Raw genomic sequence first — 24,368 nt, 5'->3', positions numbered from 1 at the left:
CATGATGAAGTGCATGTTGTGTTTATTTGGATATCAACTTCGTATGCAATTTTGTTTATAAATGAGATGAAACTTACTAAATAAATGAATCAATCAACAAGATCGAGAGGTAAAATTTATTTGGGAGTAGATGACATTCTTTGGGTTCAAAACGATCATTATTAACGACAACAACAGATCATTATTCTTGGATTAGATTAAGGAAATCCAAACAGTATATGCTGACCATGAACATACATATCCAAAAGGCGTCCCTTTTCACAAATAACCTGATTACAGGGTTATCATTTTATACACGTATATATAGACCTACGGAATTCTGTCTATACCACCTAGGCCCTGTGAACTGTGAGGTTGTGCAAAAACTGTACATGTACACTGTATTGATTTAAACTATATTTCGAAGGGTTAGAATCGACTTTATAGCAGTTGCAGGGAATCATACATTTTGAAATTTATAAAGGGGCTGATTGTCTTTGTATCGGCAATATAATTATGCAGAGAGGATGGAATCTTATTAGGTTTGAATTTAGTTCACCCAAAACACAACATGACACCAACTTTGGTCAGTAAACGAGCATTTAATATTGCCAGGATATCAGTACCCTGGATCAGGACGAACAATGATAATGATGATACGAATGTGAGAGACTGGATGTGTCACGTGGGTTATGAGTAGTATGACTGTTAGATCACGTGGCCTTTAAACGTAGAATCAGGAAAGGGGACAAAGAAAAGGTGATACATGTACAGATAATTAGGGGATCACCTCTATAAAGAAGATTGTTTTCTTAAACAACGTTACTACGTGTATTAATGGTGTTTAGTACTAGTGACGCTAAAAAAAGCGAAAATCATATTAAATTTATATTTAAAAGGTGGAAATACATAATAATATAAACTCCACTAGTAATTCCATATCAATACTGCAATATGTTAATAACAAACTTCAAACTTTGAATACACAACTGAAATTAGTGAACTAATAAATAAAAAATGGAAGGTGAAAACTAAATCTCTTCAGTTCAAATGCTGATGTTGGACTAAGTAAATGTATAGATCGCTAGTACAGGGCTGACTCAGCCTGGGTGAACTCACAGCCTTGTATCAGCCTAAGATTATGGGAGGAAGTGTGATTAAAAGCGTTAATTGAAACAACCCTTGCTCACCGGTTTGTGATTAACACCCTCCCCCGCCAGACTTTCTTGCAGGAAGGGATGGGATAATATTATATAGTCGTCATGTGAATGGCTCATCTTCAAACAAAAACTATTTGTATAGGGCCTTTAAGACGCCAAGAATATTGGTTCACATTTACACCGTTTTCCGTAAAGTTTTAATATTTTTGTGGCAATTGTGGCAATGCAATTTTTTCTTTATAGATAAAGTTTATATATCTCCTCAGAGCTTTATTGATCATTCTAAACATTCATGAAGTTTTGAGAAGACATAAGCTTCATTTCGCAAGAATAAATCACATTGTCATAATCATTTCATGCAAAGAGGAAAGGAAACATTATTTCAATGGGCAACAGTGTATTTGGATAAAAAATATCCTAGATGCTTTCAGTTCCCACAAATATAACTTTATTAAATGTTTATCCGCCTTAATCTTTTAAAGTATCAAAAGTCATGAGGCTGTTTCTAATCGAGGGACCAAATTTTCTAACAGCATTGCTAGAACCTTTCTAGGGTTTTTTAATTGCCCTTATGTAATTTAGAAACAGTCCAAAAACAATTGCCAGATACATCTACATGTAAACCTCAACACATGTGCCAATAATGGTATAAAAGCTAGACATTTCCCCAAAGTAATTTTGGAAAAAAAGATCCGACATAAAACACTCACAATGCATACACACACACTACACCCGCACACACATATACCCACACACACTCGCCTATTATACATTCTCACACGCGTGGCCCCTTACACCCTTCATCCAGTCTTTATGCAACAAAATAAATAAAGGAAATAAACATTATCTCACATTTGGTTGGGGATGATTTATACATCCTCCCATTCTTATAAAATACAGTTCACGGCTCTAACATAGTATTACTTGCAAATACTTTCCAAAATAATGTGGTACTTTTCCTATTTGAAGTATTGTCTTTACATATATTGTTTTCGTATTATGCAAGAGATTCCTTTAATGTAAACCATTATGATGAAAAAGATTGATTCTAATTTTTATTTATATAATTAATCACGTATCAACTATGAAATGTTTGTGTTAGCACTGAATGATAGTTTAGTGTAGAGTTAGAGTGATATTTGAGGGAAGAATAGAATGATCACACATTTATTACATTTTCTTGAATGGCAATGAACCTTATCAAATTATTATTAACAATAACATGAGTACGCCCCTATGTAACTGCTGCCTGAAAAGCGTTTAAATATAAAAGTTTAGGTCTTATGACATCAGCAAGCCCGGCAAGGTACTTAGTTATTCTTTGTAGGGAAATTACATGCATATAATATTGTATTCATTTCACCATTTCATGTGTTAAAGTTATCTCGTAACTTTCACAAAAGAGAGGCCCCTCTCGTAAAGCATACGGCCTTTACATTTTAAGCACAATTAGAAGCTAACTCCCAGTAGCAGAATATAAGAAACCCACACTCACATACATACAACGCACACTCACATACATACACCGCACACCACACACAACGCACGTTTCAGAAACGGGAAGTGAAGATTATCATGGCTACACCCTACACTCAGCCAACCCCTGGCGGCGTACGTGCTGTCTGTCATGTGTAAGCATGCTAAGCATTGGGGAGACGAGTGGAGAATAATCATTTCTCTACGCAGTAAGTAGGAATATTTTGCCCGGTAAAAGGAAGGGGCACAAGTATTTGATTTCAAAATACAAGTCAAAGCAAAACTTGAATACATTAAAATGAAAAGAAACCAAACAGGTTTATATTTTGCCTCTATCTCCCGCTGAAAGTATACTCTCCATTTAGTTGGAATAAATTATTAGTTTTCTTTCCTCTTTTAATTAAACTTTTGTGACAATATGGATTATTCTTGATAGTTATAGTTTATATCTTCCTAAAGCTCTGAGAAGTTATAAACTTTATATATCAAGAATAATCCATATTGTCAAAAAAAATGTATGAAGTTCTGAGAAAATATGAACTATATATTTTACAAAATATAAATAAAAAATAATCCATATTTTCACTCCAAAAATGTCTGGGCAACAGTGTAGGTCGGGTTGTACTCCGTGGGACATTGTATTTACAGCTTTTATTATGATATGCTCCTTAATTATCTATATGACAATGGGAAAAGTAGGCCTAAGGAGAGAAGAAAATAATACAATGACAATACAAGTAGAAGAAATAAAAAGATGTGAGAGGAATATAAAGGGAGGAGGAGTGAGAGAGGGGGAATGAGAGGGAGAGAGGGAGAGAGGGGATGAGAGAGAGAGAGAGAGAGAGAGAGGGAGAGGGAGAGAGAGAGGGAGAGAGGGGGGGAGAGAGAGAGAGAGAGAGAGAGAGAGAGAGAGAGAGAGAGAGAGCATGGGTAGGTCCATGGAGAGAGGGTGTCAGGGACTATGGGTGTCACTTATTGAGAGTTTGTGTAAGAGTGTATTTCATAATTTTATGCACTGTTGAGTATTTTGTTCATGCACAATATTTTGAACATATTTCTAATATGCTCTTTAGTATTGAGAAGACAAACAGAGAGGGGAGTATTTAAATGAATTAAAGGGGAAATGGCAAACACTGTGGAAAAATAAAGAACTACACACATAAAGATATTGAAAAAGAAAGAAAGACAATGAGACGCATAGGGGAAAAACAAATAAAACAGATGATAAAAGAGAAGGGGAGAAAGAGAGAGAGAGGGGTGTAAGAAATATAGAGGGAAAAAGCGATCTATAGAGAGAGAGGGAGAGAGGGAGAGAGGGATAGAGAGAGAGAGAAAGGGAGAGAGAGAGAGAGAGAGAGAGAGAGAGAGGGGGAGGGTGGGGGAGGGGAGGGGAGGAGGTGGTTGTGTATTTACTCAATCTTGAAGCCAGTAGACTAGACTTTGTCGCCCTCTTAGTTCAGGTTTAATCAAACTTTTCCGTAACTGAAGAGTAATTTCCAAGCCGACAAATGACTCAAAACATGGTAGAGAGAATGATCAATTATTGTATGGTAATTGAAATATATGATGGAGATCAGGTAGGCAACCCACTACTAAATCCTGATAACACTTCCATTTCCATTTTTAAAGAGTGTCACTTTATACCTTAAAAATTGGCCGTTAATTTTGTGTTTGTTCTGAGTTAAATCAGGCAAAAAAGGCTACTGCTGTCTTTTACGGAATTACGTTCTTATAGACCTAGATATTTGATGGAACCTCTGAAATATAAGACTCTTCACCAAGTTTGTATTTCTTTTGTATCTAAGCTTTGTGTATTGTAGGCAACCTGCCAGATCGTTGCTGTTAGCGCCTTGTCAGAGGAGACATTATTGTGATATGGAGTCCTCATCGGGAGACCATAGGAAGCCTTGTTTAGTTCAGTTCAGTGTGTGTCATGAAATAGAGATCGATGGAAACTATGGAGAATATTCTCTCTCTCTCTCTCTCTCTCTCTCTCTCTCTCTCCCTCTGTGTCTCTTTCTCTCTGTCTTTCCCTCTCTGTCTATATCTACCTATCGCTCTGTCTGCCCCTCTCTCTCTCTCTCTCTCTCTCTCTCGGACACACACCAAGATCACACACTCTCTTTGTCTCTCTCTGGATCTCTGTCTCTCTCTGTCTGTATATCTCCCTCCCCCCTCTCTCTCTCTTTCTCTCTCTACCTCTCTCTCTCTCACACTCTCTCTGTCTCCCTCGTTCCCCTCATTTTCTTTCATAGTTCAGGAAAATGTCACGAGTTATACCATAGAGCTGATATAGGAGGATCTCTTAGGTTAGGCCTATATATAAAGCGACCTCTGGTGAGAGTCAGCCCCTTGTGACGTCATTATAACTTTAGAGCAGGACGTGACGGGGTAGAAAATAGGGAATAGGGAAAGAGAGTTTGCGTGGAATGGGGGATTGAACAGAGCCTGAATCGTAATGCCTTTGTACACATTCAAACATGATATAATTTATGTAGATATATTTAACGTCTTTCTTGTTTCGGGGGTAGTTATCTAAAGACAAGGAGTAAATAGGGAGAATCATTAAGTATTGCAAATAACTATCTTAGCACATACACTCACTCATCACAATCGCCTTATTCGTTAATACAATCGATAACCGTGATTGTTCCTATCCCAAATATTGTCCCAACTACATAATCCAACTGCTTCAAGATATGGAAAATGTCCCTTTCATGAAACAACTTTTTCGATATCAATGGACACACCTAAAAATGATGTGTCAGAGCGCCGGCACAGAACATTGACTTTATAAACGTTCATTTGAAGTTTATTTTGGTGGATTAAATTGGATATTAAATCAAATACAGGTTCAGTTTGTTTCAATTTTCTAAGAATAGAAATAATGTTATCATCACAAACGTATTGATGACGCACATGCTGGAATAGAGGATGAAGCTCATGAAATGGACACAAAATGAATGACAGAACACTTCTTTTTCTTTCCGTTCGTCTTGTAGTATCATCATCCTTTACAGTAAAAAAAAATCCGATAGAGGTTTCATTTTAATATTTGCATACCAAATGGAACTGGAAAATTATTATAATTTATTTTTTGATTATTGGTTTATTTAAGCTTTGCTGAGTGAAAATTCGCATTGTGTTGGGCAATTGTTTCAAGCTGTTGCTTTTTTACCCTTTGTCTTCCAAGTTTTGGGCATAAGTGCATTATATCTGTCCATGGAAACGTGAATAAGCAGAATCTCCCTTAAACCACGGAGTTGCTGTTAACTATTTGCTATCATTTCGCTTATTAAGAAAACATTCTCAAAATTTTGGTTTATATATATATATATATATATATATATATATATATATATATATATATATATATATATATAATTCCTTTTGATGATTAACTTACTCTGTTCACATTGATGTATATTTCATATGTATTGAAATTTGAAGGTTTATTTGCATTTTCTGATTTGTTTTGTTTAATATGTAATTGTTTATCATTGTATTTTGTTTGATATTTTTGTAATTATTATCGATATCTATATAGTCTTGTATAATCCACTCATCGGGTAAGTATTTAATACAGTACTTTCAACTGGTCATAATAATAACTTTTTTCGATAAGAATATTTCTCAAACCTCAATGTCTTCTATTAAAGAATATGAAATTTGATATGGAGAGGGGTACACGAATAAATTGGCTTTGATTAAGCCGCCATCTTGACTCTGGTTCAGGCAGACTATATGGAGAACAATGTCAACGTGTAAAGGAACAGACAACTCGTGAAAGTACCCTCAAAGGAAGTGAGTAATACAAGGAACGTACTGAGCGCGGGAAATAGTTTTATTACTCAGAGCATGTCGCCATGACAGCAAAGTGTACAAGTCTCGTTGAGCAGGGGGTAAAGGGAAAGGGAAGGGGAAGGAGAGAGGGGTAACGATCAGCGGTGTGGTTTTAAAACGAATGCATTCAGATGTTGCTGTGTATAGTCGCCCTACTTTCTATGTAACGTTTCATGAAGTAACCTTGTTAATGTGAGTGTGCAATGGAGAGGATTAATTAACATGATTAATTTTCTTCCCACTGAAAATGTTCTTATGTATTATTTGATGTATACCAATTGCAAAAACAAATTTATAAAACACACGGAAAACATGAAATGGGTATACATAACATAGTTTCAGGAAAAAATTCACCCCGATTCCGAATCATCTCATCTCAAGTTCTTATGTTCAATCAATTTTAGAAGATGATAGTAAGGTCGGCGTATGACATTAATATCGTTCATGTTACTCAGGATTCTGTCATCGTCAGGCTACGTGTGCTGTGAACAAACATAATTCAAAAACCTTTTTTTAATCCCTTTCATGGGCAAGGGTTAAATTTGGTTTATAGACAACACTCTAATATATAGTAACACGATTATCTTGATATTCTTTCTGAACATTCTTATAGATTTAATATTTCCATTGATGGTGTTTAAGGCAATGCTATTCAGTATGCGCTCTATATCGTGATCAAGACATATTGAGTAAAGATGTGGTACGGTTTTGTTCTTAACTATTACATTCATCAACACATCAACTTGAAGGAACGATTCCTTTAATCTTTATTCCATGATTAAAATCTTTGGAGGCCTTTTGACTATCTTCCTCATTTGATTTATCCATGTGTCCTTGTAACACTGTGCTTATGCATAGGGATTATACATTGAAAGCAAGCACAGTGTCTCACACGGGACGATGAGACATGGCAACCGTAAACCTTCACTTAAATAATTATAGATCAATGACGTACGCCAAAAGGGCATGATGGTGTAGTTTTGGGACATATTTTATAATGATTGAGATTAATTTATAAAGGCAAGTTTAGTTGTGTTTTTTTAAACCTGAAGACAGGCGTAATCGAGGTGTAATGGAAATTTCCAGGATATGTACTGAAATGTTCATGTATCTTTCAAAGTAGAGAGAGAAGTAAACTATTTAAGTCCTAATATTACTTAGTGTCCCTGCGTTTCAAAACACTGATATATTCATAAAACAGGGGAAAAGTTTGAAACATAATTCATGATTACTTTGGTTCATTCAAAGTTACTCAAAGTAACATGACGTTTAAATGAAAGAGACTGAAATGAAAACTTCTTTGAAATCTTTTACAAATTTGCCCAACATCGGCCAATCAGAATCCGCTTTACAGTGATTTATGGGGACAGGATTACTAGCGAATGGTCTATGCTACGAATGTTGTGATTGGTTGAATCAGGGATGATGCACAGGAGGTTCATTGAGAGTGGAAAAGAACAATCTAAATGTCAGGAATCCTATCATCCAATCTGAATCACTTTTCAGTCTATACTCTGACGTCACAATGATATAACTTTAGCAAGTGTCACAAGACGAAAGGAAACACATTGACCTTTCAAGTCCCTTTTTAGAACATTCATTTTTCATTTAATATATTGCACATAATACGTCAACATACATTTACACATTGGTATTTTTACAAAACTTTTTTGCAAGAATGTTCCATTTTCTATCAAAGAAAGAACAAACAAGCGAGTGAAATATTCAGTTTAATGTCAAGAATTGATCTAGGATAACTTATGCTTACTAAATACACAGACAAATACGCATCTTTTTATCATTATTCAAATAAAAGTCAATAAAGTTGCAAAGTTTTCCTCAAAAATAAAGAATTACCGTTCATTCTAATGTGAACTTTCAAACAAATTATAAACAGATTCAATTCATTTAGGCTCAACCAAAGTTGGTCTGAAAAAACGATATAAATTTATTTATTTTATGAAAAATTGACGTCATATATTTCATTTGATGACAATGTGCAAATAAGAATCATCACTTAATAAACAATAGCTAAAATAATTTACAAAATTAACACAAAAATAAAGGAAATACATCAAAACCCCTCATTCGCGCGCGCATCTTCTTTTTTTGCAATAAAAAATATTCATTCATATTTTTCGTTAGGGATTTAGGTATTTTCTGTATTGAAAACGCATATTTCAACACTTTTTTCTTCATGTTTAGGTGCTCATTACCTCAGCTCCACATTCGGTCAGAATTAGTAAATGTATTTTATAATCTAACCTTAATAGTATTATCATTATAAATCTACCAAATCAAAACGTACCATTTATAAGACATTACATCACTTACAGTACAAATATGTTAGGAAATGAGCCGACTATAGCCCATATATTTTTCCCGATTGATGTAGTCAATTTAATTTAGATGAGAGGAGATAATTATCCGAAAATCTACATAAATGAAACTTTTAGTCTGATACTCTTTTTGATGGCATCTCAAAATTTTCCATAAAGATTAGTGTTTCGTCTGTCGTCAGCCCTTGTGTAGATTAGTTTTTCCTCTTAAACCTGCCAATATAAAATGGAGGAAAAAGATATATTTATAAGCGGCATTCATCTCAAGCATTATACGATGGCTAATCCAAGCAAAGAGAAAAGAAATGATAGAGAATTGTTTTTTTTTCCTTCCTTCCAAATGTAATATTTGCAAATTGCTTGTCTTTTCTCTAAAGATGTAGTGGTTTTAGATTACTTTTGAGAAATGAATGCGAATGATAAAACAGATAATACATTTTATGTTGGCATGTATAACGCATGTAAAAGAAAAGTATATCCTATTTTCTCGTGCATGTAGCTTAGCAATGTCAGTGGCCGCTTGTACGAACATTAATATTAATAGTCCCTAAATTAAGACTTTTAAAACAATCTGAATCGTGCATCAACAATTTGCGTTTGTAGGGAATGTCATGGAAAAGGCCTATATCAACAATCGCTATGTGTATTTTAAAGAATTTTGTAGCAGATAATGATACATGGAAAGTAAATTGATAAAACTTACTAATGGAATAGTGACTGAAGAAATATGATTTCTTACCTGTATACAATAGCTAGGAGGATAACCAGCATCACGATGAAGACTACTGTTACCGGGGCAACAGCTGCCAGGATCAGAAGGCCTAAGGTGTAACAATCTAAACAGGGCAAAAAGAATTTACCAAGTTTTGGTCAATACGTGACTAAATACTACATGGAAGAAAGCGGGGTTTGGCCACTTGATAAATTGAAGTTTAGGCTCAAGAAAATGAAAGAGAAAACTTTCGCTTATCAAATAAAATTACCTTACACACCGTGTCTTTCATGGTTTTTATTAGGCCTAGTTTTTATAGAGCCTGTCGTAAAGAGAATGGGATTCTGTTTTAAATTACTACGTTAATGAGAATATTATATTCTATATCAATATATATTAGATTACACAATTTACGTTTTTTATATAAACTTTGAAATGTTTTATTCAATATTCTAGGGAATATCTTATGTGCCTTACAATATTCTTAGGACTCTAAATTTGACAGATGTGTGAGAGGGTCTTTGAGGATAATGTTGAAAATCAGTAAGCTAAAAAACATAAACAACAGCAACAACAGACAACAGGTGTTTCCGGGCTGTGACTTTTTTTAGGTTCACTATGGATATTTTGGTTGTTCTCTTTTGGGAAGGGGTGATGGTGGTGTTACAATTCTTACTTTCAGGTGGTGGAATCATTCCTGGTCCCATCGGGTTGAAAGGCAACATCGGAACAAACGGTTGACCGGGGTTGGCGAATGGGTTGTTCGGACTGACTGGATTCAGAGGATTATTGTTGAACCCCGGTTGAGTCTGCGCAGCTCCAGCGTTAGGATCAATAGGGAGACCAGGTAGGATTGGTATATTGGGGTTCAGAGCTTTCCCTCCGGTGAAGAAGTTCCCTGGTAGGTAGCCACCGGGTTGTCCTCCTGTGGTGAATCCGGGGTACATGCCCCCGTAGCCACCTCCGTAGCCACCCATACCACCCATACCTAGCCCTGGTCGGATTGGTTGGTTTCCTCCCATGCCTGGTACGTTGCTTGGTACCAGACCGGGTACGATGGGCGGGATCGGTGGTGGGCACTGGAATTCCTCGATTAAACCTGGATAGAAACATTAAAGACGAAAAAATAAAAACTTTTTCCTTACGATTCGGGAACATAATTTATACCCCCCCCCCCCCAGAAAAAAAAATGCAGACTAAAGACAAAACGTATTAGAACTGCCACGGAACAGAATTAGGAGAAAAGCAATTACATTCAAATCACACAAAACCAACATTATCATTGCATGACGATTAAAACCAAATGTCAACGAATAAATATTGATGATGATGACGATGAAGAAAATAAAGAAGAGGATGATAATGAAGATGTAGCTGATGGTGATGATGATGAGAGGGATGCTACTCATCGTGGTGGTCATCGTGATGATAATATTGATGATAGTAGTTCATTCTGATTGTTAATGATGATAGTTTATAAAGATAACAATGTGCCACGAGACACAATACATCCAAATAAAAAATTAGCAAATAAAACCGATAACATTCGATTGAAATCTAATCAAATCATTCTACGAACTAAATGACATACCTGTCATTGGGTCCGTTCTTGAACACAGTAAAGTTCTTAGGTTGTATCCGATTGGGTACCCATAGCCTGATCCTTGAGATACCCCGTGGCAGATAGCGGTGAAACGTGACATAAGAGATGGGTTGTGTAGCGTGTGTGGAATATTTTGAATCCTCATATTCCGATCTGCTGTATACCTGGAAGAAAAAGAAAGAAAAAATCTTTTATAACTCCAAATTGTTTTTTCTTCTTTTCATTTTAGTATATTAACATATTTATATAGAGTTATTTGGTTAGACAAAACAATTTTTTAAAAATAAAACAATTTATAGATTTGCTGATTGAATAACACAGAGGTTTCCTTTGATGGTTTGGGAAATAATTTAGAAAACGGCTTCCATCACTAACCTGATTGTCTCTGAGCCAAGAGGAAGGTTTAATTCAGTGTTCATGATGAGAACGTTGTCCAGACTTATGGTATACAGATCTGCAGAAGTCACCGACACTGACAAGAAACTAAAGAACCTGTCCTGCCCAGACTGTGCTAAAGGTCCAAAGGTGGTCATTCCTTCCATGTACTGCTCGACAGGTGGTACAATAGACATGAATGGATCACCCCAGAAATCGATGTCCATTCCTTTGCCATACTGCATCACTAAAAGAGGTCGGTTTGATGTGATTGTGACTGGAAGCTGGGCGTCTTGGTTGAACTCTCTGAAGGAACCCCTTTGTCCAAGGGTATAGATCACACCGGCCATGTGGACTCTGGTGTTGGGACGTGCTGCGATCATACGAAAGACATATCCAGTTCTGTTGAGGAGAGGTACAATTGAGAAGCGAGTACCGAGGGCCGAAATGGGAGGCAACATCTCTACCAGATGGTCGCACCTCTGCATGTCCTTTGGAACACGCGTGCAGGTGGCACCAGAAACAACAGCGACGGGTTTGTCCGCTGTGATGTACGTTCCAGTCAAATCCATTGGGGCTCTGATCTGTATCGACTGTGCTTCGTTCAGCTGAATATTGATAATCTGGCCAGGATTGTACCATTGCCGAGCATGAAGCGTCCTCTGCGAAGGAACCACCTGGATTCTTGTACCTTGCTGAGTGCCTGTGATTGTAAACACTGACCACTGACCTGTGACGATGTCATACGAAGCAATCACGTACTCCTTCCCAAGAGCATCGGTCGGAATCGCCACGAAGGCGTCGTTGGTCTTCGGCATGATGTTCGCAGCATGGACAGTAATCTCCAGATTTGACGTGACTACGATTGTCCCGTTTTGAGGACCCCCTCCGTTAGCTGCCACATTCCCTGGAATACTAATGGTCTTCATCTGACGTTGGGTCAAGGTGATCTCTCTTCGGAACTTGAAGCCAGGAATGTTGACCATGACACGGGCAATGCCAGGGTTTGAAGACCCGATCATCAGAGTTACCTTACTGGCAACATTGAAGTTACTCGGCATCGCAAACATGAACTTCGTCCCACGTGTGTCCGGTGATCCAACAGTGAACGCTGTGGGATTTAAGAAAGATTGAAGTATTAATATCAAATCATCATATATAACATTGCTTTCACTTTTTAAGAAATTAGGTGAATTTAGTCAAAACCGATATCGATGACGATATGGAAGAATGTATGACATGAAAATGCAAGTCGGTAGTAGGCCCTATCCTGGAATGGTGTTATACACCCATATCATATCTCTCTCTGTGCAAAGTGTTTTAATTATACTTTGTCAATACCATTTGAATCATTTATAATAAAGAAAAGGTGGCACTAAACAAAAGGAAAAACTATATTGCATTAGAATTTCCGAAGTGATTGATTTTGACAGTGTTGTCTAGTAATCTTAAACCTGAATATATGCTATGGGTTGGTGCAACAACGCCCTTTGGTGATTGCCGGTGCCACATTACCAAGTCATCTAAATAAGACATAAAGCAATAAAGCAATACGTATCATTGCTGACTTTGTCTGATAGTAGAGACTTTTAGATTCTGCACGACGAGAACGTGGACTGCCCTTTTAAGGCAATGTGACGTCACTGCCAGTGCCTTAAAAGGACGTGACATTGCCTTGAAATAAAAGGGCAGTCCACGTTCTCATCGTGCAGAATCTAAAAGTCCCTATTTACCCTACTTGTACCATGGACCTTCTAAGAATGCATGTTTTACGCCATTTAATGTGACATGAGACTACAACAAAGCGAGTGTCGTTAGGTGTTTTTATATCCCCCTCATTATTATTCCATGTGTTTAAGTCGATTTTATACCCAAAATCGACATCTCATATAGGAAATTTTATATGATGAATCCTTTTAAATGTCCACAATGTTACGTGTTACAGAATGTATGTTAGTCATGTCGTGATCCATTGATGTAAGTGCGCCCCAGTAAACATCATAACTTTCATCTAATCTCGATTTACGCTAGATGCCAGACATAATTATTCACGATTCAAACAATCCCTGAATATGATGACACATTGCAAATCATTCATGTTAGTATAACTAATTCCAAATTCTGTTCAGTACACCGTCTGATCAACATGCCCCTTTCTAACATAAGCCTCTATTCCTTCCTGCACGTTGTGACAAGGCCTCTGTAGGTCTGTCTGAAGGATGCACGGATAGTGACACATTGTGGCAAACTAAGACATTAAAGAGGCACAAGAGGTCTCATCAATTTACAACTAAATTTATCGGCATTCTAATATTCAACAATCGCTGCAGTACCCCCAGGAAATCACCTTGGGAAAGTATTCACAAAGTTTGTCTAAAGATTGTCTAAAAAGTTGTTTTGTTTCTGTCATAATGTAGATACTATGTACATTATGTATGACAGTTATGATTATTATTATGTTTAATTCTAGACCGTTCTCAATCTCATTTTCAGCTTCTGTGATTTCTAGATATGAAGGAGAATAAGCTTTTATTTACCCGTCTGCATCCCTTGATTAGAGAAAATGTAAAAATTGCGTTTGATGATAATTGTAATTATTTTGTCTACTCAGAGGCGAACCTCCGGGGGCAGGGAGGGCAGGGGGCACAGTGCCCACCACTTTTTTCCAGAACCCCAAAAGTACTCCTTTTTACATTAAAAAAATGCCCCTTTAACTTAGTAAAATGTACCACTTTTTACCTAGGAAGAGTGCCCTTTTTACTTTGACAAGTGCCCCTGTTAAATTGTAAAACTGCCCTTCCCATTTTCACTTCTGATAATTGCCCCTTTTAATTTAACACGTGCCCCTATTCCTTCAACAAGTTCCCATTTTCCTTTGCAATAAGTGTCCATTTTCCTTTCTCATAAGTGCCCTTTTTAATTTCTAGTAAGTGCCCCTTTTCAGGTACGAGGAGTGCCCCCTTCACCTCTGATAATTGCCCTATTTAAATCTGAGATGTGCCTCTTTTACTTTGACATGTGCCCTTTTTCCTTTTTAAGAAGAGCCCTTCCCCTTGTAATACCTACCCCCTTTTTAACTCGAATAAGCGCATCTCATATTTTCACATGTGCCCTTTTTCGTACTTATTAGTGACCCCATTAGAGGGGGAAAAAGCTCCTTTCCCTTCTCATAAATGTCCCTTTTCATCTCTGGTAAATGACCCTTTTCAGGTAGAAGAAGTTACTACTTTTCAGTTCAGATTTATAGTGCCCTCTTCGAGTCCTCCGACAATTAGGCCTACCCCATTCAAATCTGAGAGATATTCGTTTTACTTTGACAAGTGTCCCGTCCCCTCCTGATAAGTGCTCTTTCCATCTCTGATGAGTGTCCCTTTCACTTCCAATAACTGCCCCTTTTATTTTTATTAATGCCCCTTTTACTTTTATAAGTGCCCCTTTTCCTTTCTAATAAATGCTCTTTCTCTTCTTATAAGTGCCCCTCCCCCTTCTGATAATTACCCCCTTTTCATCTCTAAAAAGTGCCCACTTTATATTATCATGTGCCTCTATTTCTTTTTAATAAGAGCCACTTCCCCCTTTTCATAAATGCCCCCTTTCACCACCGATAAGTGCCTATTAAAATCTGATCGGTGCCCATTTTCTTTCAACTAAAACACATTTTCCTTTATTATAAGTGCCCCTTTTCACCTCTGATAATTTCCCTTTTAACAATGATACGTGCCCCTTTTCCTGTCTGATAAGGGACCTATCCCCTTTCTGTAAAGGCCCATTTTCCATTATCATGAGGGGCTTTTTCATCTCTGGTGAGTGCCTCTTTATGTAGGTGTAAGAAGTGCCCCATTTTCACCTCTGATAATTACCCTTTGTACTTTGACACATGCTTATTTTATTTTCTAACAAGTGTGTTATCCGCTTCGATTAGTATCCACTTTTCCTCTCATCATTAAACGCGCCCCTAATTTCAAGCGACTAAGAGCAATTTTCCCCCAAGTTTGCTCGCATTTATAGATGAAATGATTATGTTACTTATCAAAGGTCTTTTCAGTCTTCCGTTATGAGAATGTGCTTATAATTTTTCGCACTGCGACCTAACAAATACTAAATGTTCAGACCATCACAACCCACTGTAAAGTATGATGCTTAAGCAATATCTTATATGATGTATAAAGAGAAATAAATATTGAAATCATCCCTGATAATGTAAACACAATGTAGGGGTATATACCAATGTCTAACAAATTGTATATTTTCGCTTTGAGATTTCCTTTTGTAGGTGCTCTTTTTTCATAAAGTGCCCTTTTTTGTTGGTGCCCCCCCCCCTCCACTTTGGAATTCGCTCCGCCGCCCCTGCGTCTACTTTAAACGTCTGAAGTTATTCTTCACTTTCCTACGAACATTTTTCCTAAATCGAACATTCAGCATTTACATGATGCAACAAAATGCATGTCTCAAATTATTTACCGAGTAATTTATTCTCTTTTGCATTATTGCATACATAAACGGCATTCTGGGAATATTCTGAAGAATTATTTATATCCCCATCTATTTCCTCTCCCGATATCATCAGTTGCCATGGAACGTAATTATGAATGTCCGGTAAAAGGATGCCGAATGGTGAACTTTTTCTAAATTTTCAAATGAACGAAGATAACCGGGAAGCGTACGTGTTTGGGGAAACGTGTGGGAGGGTTACAGATGACTTTATTGATTTCGGCCATAAATTAGTCAAGGATTCAATATTATTAGCTTTACATGTATAGTTTCAAACGCTTGGGTTTCAAATGCATTTGAACATAATCCTTTGAAAAATGAACCTTTATGCGATTATGATATAACTTCATAATTATGAACGTTTTGGAAACGTGCAATGGCATTCAATTTCATCTCAACTATCGCTGATTAAGAGTTTATTCGTTATTATTATTATTTGGCAAAGAAAAAGTCAAGAAAACAGTGAATACAAAACAGCTGTAAAATCGGAAGTGAATTGTTGAAAGATAATGAAAGAAATATTATATGGAGGTAAAAAAAAACAATATGAAGATGTAGTGACGAAGATATATAACATACAACAAGAGCTCATGTAAATAACTATGTATACCCCTGCGTAAAGAAAAAAAATACAGTTGGAGTTATGTATTAAGACCGTTTCCGTATTGTACGATAAACTTTGTGCGGGTGTATCTTTCAATAATATTCACAGACATCGGTGAAATGATCTGATAAAAGCCTGCCATTCGACATGGTCGAGGTCAAATCAAAATGCAGTCGTAAACTTGAACTTCCTAAATCCATGCTAAAACTTGACTGCAACTGAATATTCTATTTGATAATGATACCCTATTCAATCCTTATCACCGTAACCAATCTCCATAGAACGAGACAACTCTTCCCCTACTGTAATCCTGGCTCTATCCGTAATGTTCAAATCCGTGTAAAGAAATTAGAAAGAATTTCATGAAAAATGCCTCTATATACAAGCAGAGAAAAAAATTAACTGATTTACTTTGAAAGTTATCTACACTCAGAGGCTAAAGCAACATATATGGCTACCCACCCCACCCCCCCCCCTCTCTCCTTTGAATGCCGATAACAAAAATCAATATAAATACAATGAAAGTACATGCGACAGCTCAGTTCCTTACCACCCCACCCTCCTTTTTTTGGCTATACGCCATATGTAATTATGCACAAATGTGTCAACTCTTGATTATATTATTGTGATTTAAACAAATTGTAATTTCAAATATCGCATATCAATGGTTCTTTAGAATGCTTAAAACTTTCAATAATCTGTGAAATTGTAATTAGTTCTGTTATTATCATTATTACTTTGCTAACCACTCAAAAGTCTTTGCTCTATGTCCTATAGAAAATGTGTACAAAGTTATTTAATCATAATTGAACTAAGTACTGCTTTTAGTATGTTTGCATGTACGCACATTATGATTTCTATTTAATTGAAATAATAGATCATCATCTTGTCTTCCAAGTCTTGAGACATGCCTTATGTACACTTTGAGTATTACCTACATGTAGGTGGAGAATGTATTAAATATTAGTTCTGCTCTGTGTATAAGAAGCGGTATAGCGAATCTAAAATAATTAGTTTTAATACAATTTTTACCACATTGAAACACATTGCCTTAACAACCAGTGCAAGTAGAAAAAAATAATAAGATGTTCTACAATATGTTTAATTCGACACATTGCAAGTCATGACTTGAAAAATGACTGCCAAAAAAATATTAATACAAATTAGTGCATCTCAAAAGCCCACGTAATTAGCGGGGCATAACGATCATGCTAAGTTTAAAGGGATAGGTTATCTTTACCTCAGATTCTGAACAAAATCCTGGATTTAGCTCATGCTGCAATCATAATTATAAACCTTTATGTCAGTCAGGAATCCTATGACTTTTACAAGCCGATCGCCTGTCTGATTATCAAGATATTTATGATTATAAATCGAAATATCAAAAACCGTTTTTCCCAACGGTTTTTTTTTATAACATTACAGTCTATTGGAGGAAAGGAGTATGGTAAAACCGCTCACTCAAAGATGTTTACTTTTTCAGGCACTTCATGATCATTTTGAAGCGCATTTTCTAGGGCTATTACATCATATCAAAGACACTGATAACACTTAGGGCCATGCATTTTCAGATTTGTAAAACTGGAAACATTGTTAAACGATGCCTTTAAAGTAAAGTATAAGAGGAGATAACATAAATCATGTGAGCGCTCGTCAACTTTCCATGACCTTTATCGTCAATATTAACGATTTATGAGCGGCAGACATCACTAAATATTCGTAGTTTAATTTGTACAAATCTATGGTCGAAAAATGTAATATCACATTTCCTGTAAAACTGCATAATTCTGCAGAATGCAGGGTACAGCATAATAAAGTGTGGAAGACTATATCTGCAGGATGCCATCGTGCTTAGTTTGTTTGATTGTTGTTTTGTTTGTTTGCTTGTTTATATGGGCTGTTCAGTCGTAGTAAATGAGTAAATGACTTACTAATCTACAAGTGGTCACTCTCCCATAGAGTTGGAGGAGAATCGGGTTATGATCATGCGCCGTAGTTTATGAATAATATGCCTATATCTTTTCATTTTAAATGAGTGGAGGTGTGAAAATAAGAAAATTGTCAACGAGGTTAATTGTAACCCAATTGTAAGTTTTATTTTAATGTAAAAATATTTCAGAGACAATCACCCTCAAACAATAAGAGGTTGGGGTCGTCACATTTTCCCCAAAGGTCCGCGAAAAAGTACGGACACATTATTCGAAAATCTGCCTCAAGTAGTAAAAAGAAATAACGAAATTTACAAGTTTATCATAAATTCGGACTTACTTATCCAAATTCTGAATGAAAAGTGAACCTCTCCCTTTTTCTGCGTCTGTCTGTTTGTCCATCTCTCTCTCTCTCTCTCTCTCTCTCTCTCTCTCTCTCTGTGTGTGTGTGTGTGTGTGTCTCTCTCTCTCTCTCTCTCTCTCTCTCTCTGTCTCTCTATACTCCCCTACTAAAACATTGGAAATAGGGCCTATTGCAATATGAGTGAAGTATGGAGGTTGGTAATTTCCTACATGTAGCTCAATCATACACGGTCTAAAGCTGGGCAATTATAGATAAGCACTCCCTGGATCTGCTTGGATGGTTATAGGATTCATGCATTGCCCAATATGGCGGGAAAAGATAGAACTAAAATGACAACATTCTTATACGATGATGTCATTCCAGAACCCTGTTCACATCTCCATACTTTATGTTAAGCATGGTGTACGAATTAAGGCCTTAAAAAATATGTTGTATTGCCCTTTGCGACCAACCCAAAAATCGTGAAATCTACGGTCGGCTTAAAAAAAAAAAAAAAAAAAAAAAAAAAACTTTTTTTAGAGATGAAAAAATATTAAAGCATTCAAAACTGAAAAGAGGGAGAACAAAAAGTTATTTAAAAAAAAAATTCCGACCGACCGACCAATGTTTTTGCAATACAAAATCTTTTTTTTAAGGCCTAATGGGGATGAGTGGATTATTAGTCAATTGTTTTTCCATGTAATAGGGAACTATCGATTTTTAGAAATTTTATATTAACAGCATAACAGAGTATAGGGACCACATGCTTGTTGCTTGGCCTGTTCATTCCGTTCCCTATTTAATACTATATCAGAATTTCATCCTTCCTCATTTGTCGCAGCTATTTTTAACGTAATTATATCGAATGTGTAGTCTGCAAAAATTAAGAGCACGCTATGAGAGTTTCTATAACGTCATGTATAATGGCAAAGGTGTTCGGGGGCGCCGTTTACCCATGGCAAAAAGGGGTAAGTAAATGTGGAGGAGGAAGAGAACGAAAGCTACGACTCCTCCCACACCATTCTGCTAATCAATAGTCTTGTTAATTCGCATTTCATCCACTGTGCCGACCCCCCCCTCCCCTAGTCCGGTGCCCCCCCCCCCCCAAAAAAAAAAAAAAAAAACTTGTCTTGACACAGCCATGTTACTCTACATACGGTTGTCATGAATATCTGATATTCTCTGTATATGACCAAGTACGTGTCCGTGCAGGTCAGTCATAAAAATCGGGTCACTCCCAAAAAGAAAAAAAAATGAACTGCAATTTTGTCTTGTGTTGTTTCCCCCTTTCCAACCCCATAAATTCGAGCTTGAGCTCACGGTCCCACGTACCGGTTTTCCTGTCAAGCTGATAAGTAGCGACAAGGGAGTTTGAATTATCTTTATTTTTAGCATCAGACGACGACCACACAACAGTTCTGATTCATTTTACCAGTTCGACAGCCACGCCGCGGATATAGATTATTTTAAGAAATAAAAATTAGAATTGGACAATACTGATTCATAATGTCCAGACGAACGAACTCTAATAGGCCTACATGTCATTTGAAGTTGGTATGAATCCAGAAGTTCTGATCGCATACGTGATTTTAAAAAGAATCGTTATTATCTACTTGGCTCAATCTTCTGTTTTATCACTCAGGTGCTGAAAAGGGCCAATTGAGAGAGATAAGTGCCAACAATTAATGTTTGAGTGAGAAACATGATAAACGAACGCATAGTGTACTTTAATTACTCGTGGAGGTTATTTTTTCTCTCTCTCTGTTTTTAAAATGAGACAGAATATTCATCCAGCGTTCTGACATGGCAATGAATGCAAACAGTAAAAGATGTTCTTTATTTTCTCACAAAGACGTTTACTAGTGCCAGGTTCTTTTTTCTTCCAAATCGTCTTAAACACAACCTGTACTACTTGTTGCAGATGGAAAACCAAATGTGTACTTCCAAAATTAGATTTTGTTTTACCCCATTAAGGCATCAGGCATCCACTACAGCATTTACAAGATTTTTTTTTTTTAATCCATCATTCATGAAGATTTCACAAATTAAAATCAAGTCTTATAGGATAGTTTACTTTCGATTCATCACGACTTAATTAATTAATTCATTATTGTTAATCTACTCAATATGCTAATTGAATACGAATCCGTTATGCCAATAGCCTGACTGAATTTGAACAAAATATTCATGTTTTCAAAGTTAGCTGACTGAACCAAGTAGGCGATACAGAGTTCCGTTGAATTATGTCTGTCTATGAATAAAGGGGAACCGGTGAATGCCAATTAGAAATTTCCGTTACTAGATTAATTATTGTCTTTACAACCCAGCTTGAGATACAATGCAATAATCCCCAAGATGTTGCCAGGATAATTCCCTTTTTTCAATTAAAAGGGAATTTAAAAATGAACACAATGGTTTGTTTTGTTATTATTCATGTATAATAAGCGTCATTTGGGTTTTAATGTCTTATTGTTCATGCTTTTCCTTTCTTCGCGTCACGTAAATTCATTTCCCCCACATTGTACATAGAAATCAAACAGTTTTCCGTCAAAGAATTATGAATTGTATGTACTGCTCAAAGAGAAAGTGGTAATATGCGCGATATAAATCGTCGTTATTGTGATAATAATAATGCTGATTGCTATTGCTGTAGTAGTAGTAGTAGTAGTAGTAGTAGTAGTAGTAGTAGTAGTAGTAGTAGTAGTAGTATAGTATCATCATCATCTTCATCATTATAGTAATCAGTGTGATAATTAGTATTATCATCATCATCATCATCATCATTATTATTACTGTCATTATTGTAGCACAACGATACATGGTATAGAAATAGAAAAAGAATCATAAACAAACCGAAATTAAAGTGAATAAATTGACTACGTGCTAATTGGTGGGATGTAGAGGGTAGGTTATTCGTTTAACCCCGTAGAGCTTCATCGCATAGGAAGTGAGTAATAATAACGCTCATTGTTGGACAAAATGGCGCTGACACGTCGGCTTATGTTACTTGAAAGATATCATGCAGGAAAAGACTTTCTAAGCCTTGAGGATTATAATAACGCCACTGATGATACTGTCAATGCAACGGTAAGAATCGTTGCCAATTGGTTGAGGTATATAAATATATTGCCCATCTATAATTGTATTGGCTGCTACTGCGGAATTGCGAAGATATACTGTTCCGCCATGTCAGATTCACAAGATTTGCGCCATATTCTTAATGTTACTCACATGTCCTTAGTTACACGAGTGTGATATTGACTTTATTTCATTAATATCCCATTTTAAGAGCATTATTTCCTTTGTTTAGTCACCCTATTCAAATGTCATAATTTGAGAAATATTTTTAATCAGAAGAATAAATCAATGTTAAAGAAAATGCTTACAACTATAATCAAAACCTATATATAAATGACAATTTTGAATATATTTTAAGAAGAAGTGTTTTGTATTTGCAAGAAAGGAAAACATCATATAAAACACCTCTCTAAACAAACTTAGACGTTTTTAGAAAGGTGACTCCGACAACCAGCCTTCATTATATTAAGTATTGGTAAAGACATGTTTGATACTTTACATACAATAAAGGGTATTTCACCATAAAAAACCCTGATTTGTAAAACGAATTACGCTCGATATTTCCAGAAAATGGAATCGCCTCTTATAACTTAATTATAAATTACAGTGAAAGTTGGCACTCCAAAATGTCTGAACCTGAATATGACGTATTTGAGAGCTAATTATATTACAATGTAATAATATATGAGACCCCTAGTAGCTGAGTAAATTAACCTTTATCAAAATATTGCCTGATATCAAATATTATTAAAGGTCGTGATTATATCTTTATCATTTTAAGTAGGAGCTATATGTCTAATGATATGTTGGGTTTCGATGGGTTTTTTTTATGGTGTAGGCCTAAATTACTGAAATGATGACTCATAATTTTTAACAATCTTGCATATATTAATATATAGGTTTACAATTATTGTCGCTTAGAGAAAGTCTGTATGCGATAGTTTCTTTGACTTACGAAATATCAAACAATTATCAGAGGCTAAACGTTTAGAATTAATAGTTTTGTGGACAAATTATGGTATTTTATTAAAAAAGGCTAAATAATTTGGTTCTCAGAAGAAATAATGATGAAAAAACGCCTTCAAGCATATTGGGAATACTTGCTTTGTGCGTCATACTTGAGGGATTTAACAAGGAAGGAAGTAACACAAATTCGTGCGACTAAATGTAACAATTTTTATCAATTGATATCACTGTTTCTAAGATAACTTATGAAATCTTTAATTTGAAGAAGACCAATCGGCTGCTTCTGATGACTTACTTGGCGAGTTTGAAGGTAGGTAAGGCGCTTGCTGGGGCGTTGCGAACCCAATGAGCTGCAGAAGTACCGCCGCTAAAACCAGTAAATTCCACATTTTCTCCTTCTCCTCCTTCAACGAAAACAAGATAATAATGTTGGACGGATCAACCGTCTCTGTACTTCTGACCTCTTCAAGAATTTACTCTATTTTTTGCTCCAAATTGTGTTCTTTTTCTCCATGAATCCGTTATGTTAAGCGTCCAAAGTCGCGAGTTTGGGAAAAAAAGTTTTGTTGTGTGACGAGCAGTTTGTTTCTTTCTCTACGACAAACAGGAAGTGTCCATTCAACGGTAGGGGTTCATTTTAATTACGACGATGCAGGGACGTCAAGAATGCATGAATCATTGTCTTCATTATCACTTCCCTTTCAATATCAATAGCTTGTTAATAAGTTAACATAATCCTTACTCAAAATCAGAACTTTGAAGAAGAAAAAAGTCTGCATGGATAAGCCTACCATGGGATAAGACTAAACGAGTATCTTGCTTACTCTCTCTCTCTCTCTCTCTCTCTCTCTTTTCTCTATGTGCGTGTGTGTGTGTGTGTGTGTGTGTGTGTGTGTGTGTGTGCGTGTGTGCATGTGTGTGTGTGCGTGTGCGTGCGTGTGTGTGTGTCTGCCTGTCTCTCCCTTGTCCTGTGTTTATTTTAGGGTACCCTTGTTTTTGCAGTCGCCATGAGGGCCCCTGTCTTCAACCCTACATTTTAGTCAATTCTGAAAAAATATCCATATCTTTGTATTAATCGCCATTAATCTGCAGCCCGGATAAAGACGATGTAATGATTTCATCTATAATCGTCAGTCCTCGGCGCACTTTGGAGCTAAGAAGAACATCATAATGTTTATGGAATCATCTGAGTGAAGGCCCATGCAAGACTGACAACAAAAAAGTTTTAGAATGGGAAAAGTTTGTAAAGCGGGTAATAGGACTGATCATTTCCCGGAATGATTCTCAAAAATTATGCAACGCCTGAGAATGCTGAACATTCAAAGAAATAGAATGATCCCTTCCTTACTACCGATTTAAATATAGCGTAAAACTGTGCAAGCTAGGCTAAATTTTATAAATTTTGGTTAATTAGATATCTCTCGCCGCGCCGCAAGCTGAGAATCTTCCCTAGATTTTGTATAGCGCCATC

General features: G+C 36.3%; 1 protein-coding gene across 1 annotated transcript; it reads right to left on the bottom strand.

Moving 5' to 3' along the window:
* Positions 1 to 8,039: 8,039 nt before the first annotated feature.
* Positions 8,040 to 23,511, bottom strand: LOC576492. Its single transcript, XM_794812.5, has 6 exons — positions 23,193 to 23,511; positions 11,488 to 12,598; positions 11,101 to 11,276; positions 10,186 to 10,608; positions 9,537 to 9,633; positions 8,040 to 9,010 (listed from the first exon to the last, which is right to left on the bottom strand). Exons 1-6 carry the CDS (start codon positions 23,284 to 23,286, stop codon positions 8,992 to 8,994), a joined length of 1,920 nt encoding a protein of 639 aa, XP_799905.2. The 5' UTR covers positions 23,287 to 23,511; the 3' UTR covers positions 8,040 to 8,991.
* Positions 23,512 to 24,368: the final 857 nt, after the last annotated feature.

Source organism: Strongylocentrotus purpuratus, unplaced genomic scaffold, assembly GCF_000002235.5.
Source record: "Strongylocentrotus purpuratus isolate Spur 01 unplaced genomic scaffold, Spur_5.0 spur5_scaffold_7, whole genome shotgun sequence".
NCBI classification, from domain to species: domain Eukaryota; kingdom Metazoa; phylum Echinodermata; class Echinoidea; order Camarodonta; family Strongylocentrotidae; genus Strongylocentrotus; species Strongylocentrotus purpuratus.
Note: the sequence above shows the minus strand (reverse complement) of the source record. Positions and strands in the feature narration are given on the sequence as shown.

Bases quoted from the DNA above. Each gene is read 5' to 3' on its own strand.
- LOC576492 (XM_794812.5), bottom strand. From the start codon at position 23,286: ATGTGGAATTTACTGGTTTTAGCGGCGGTACTTCTGCAGCTCATTGGG. The intron at 12,599-23,192 runs GTAAGTCATCAG...TAAATCCCACAG, and splicing joins CCTACCTTCAAACTCGCCAA to CGTTCACTGTTGGATCACCG. The intron at 10,609-11,100 runs GTATGTCATTTA...GTTTCTATCCAG, and splicing joins AAGAACGGACCCAATGACAG to GTTTAATCGAGGAATTCCAG.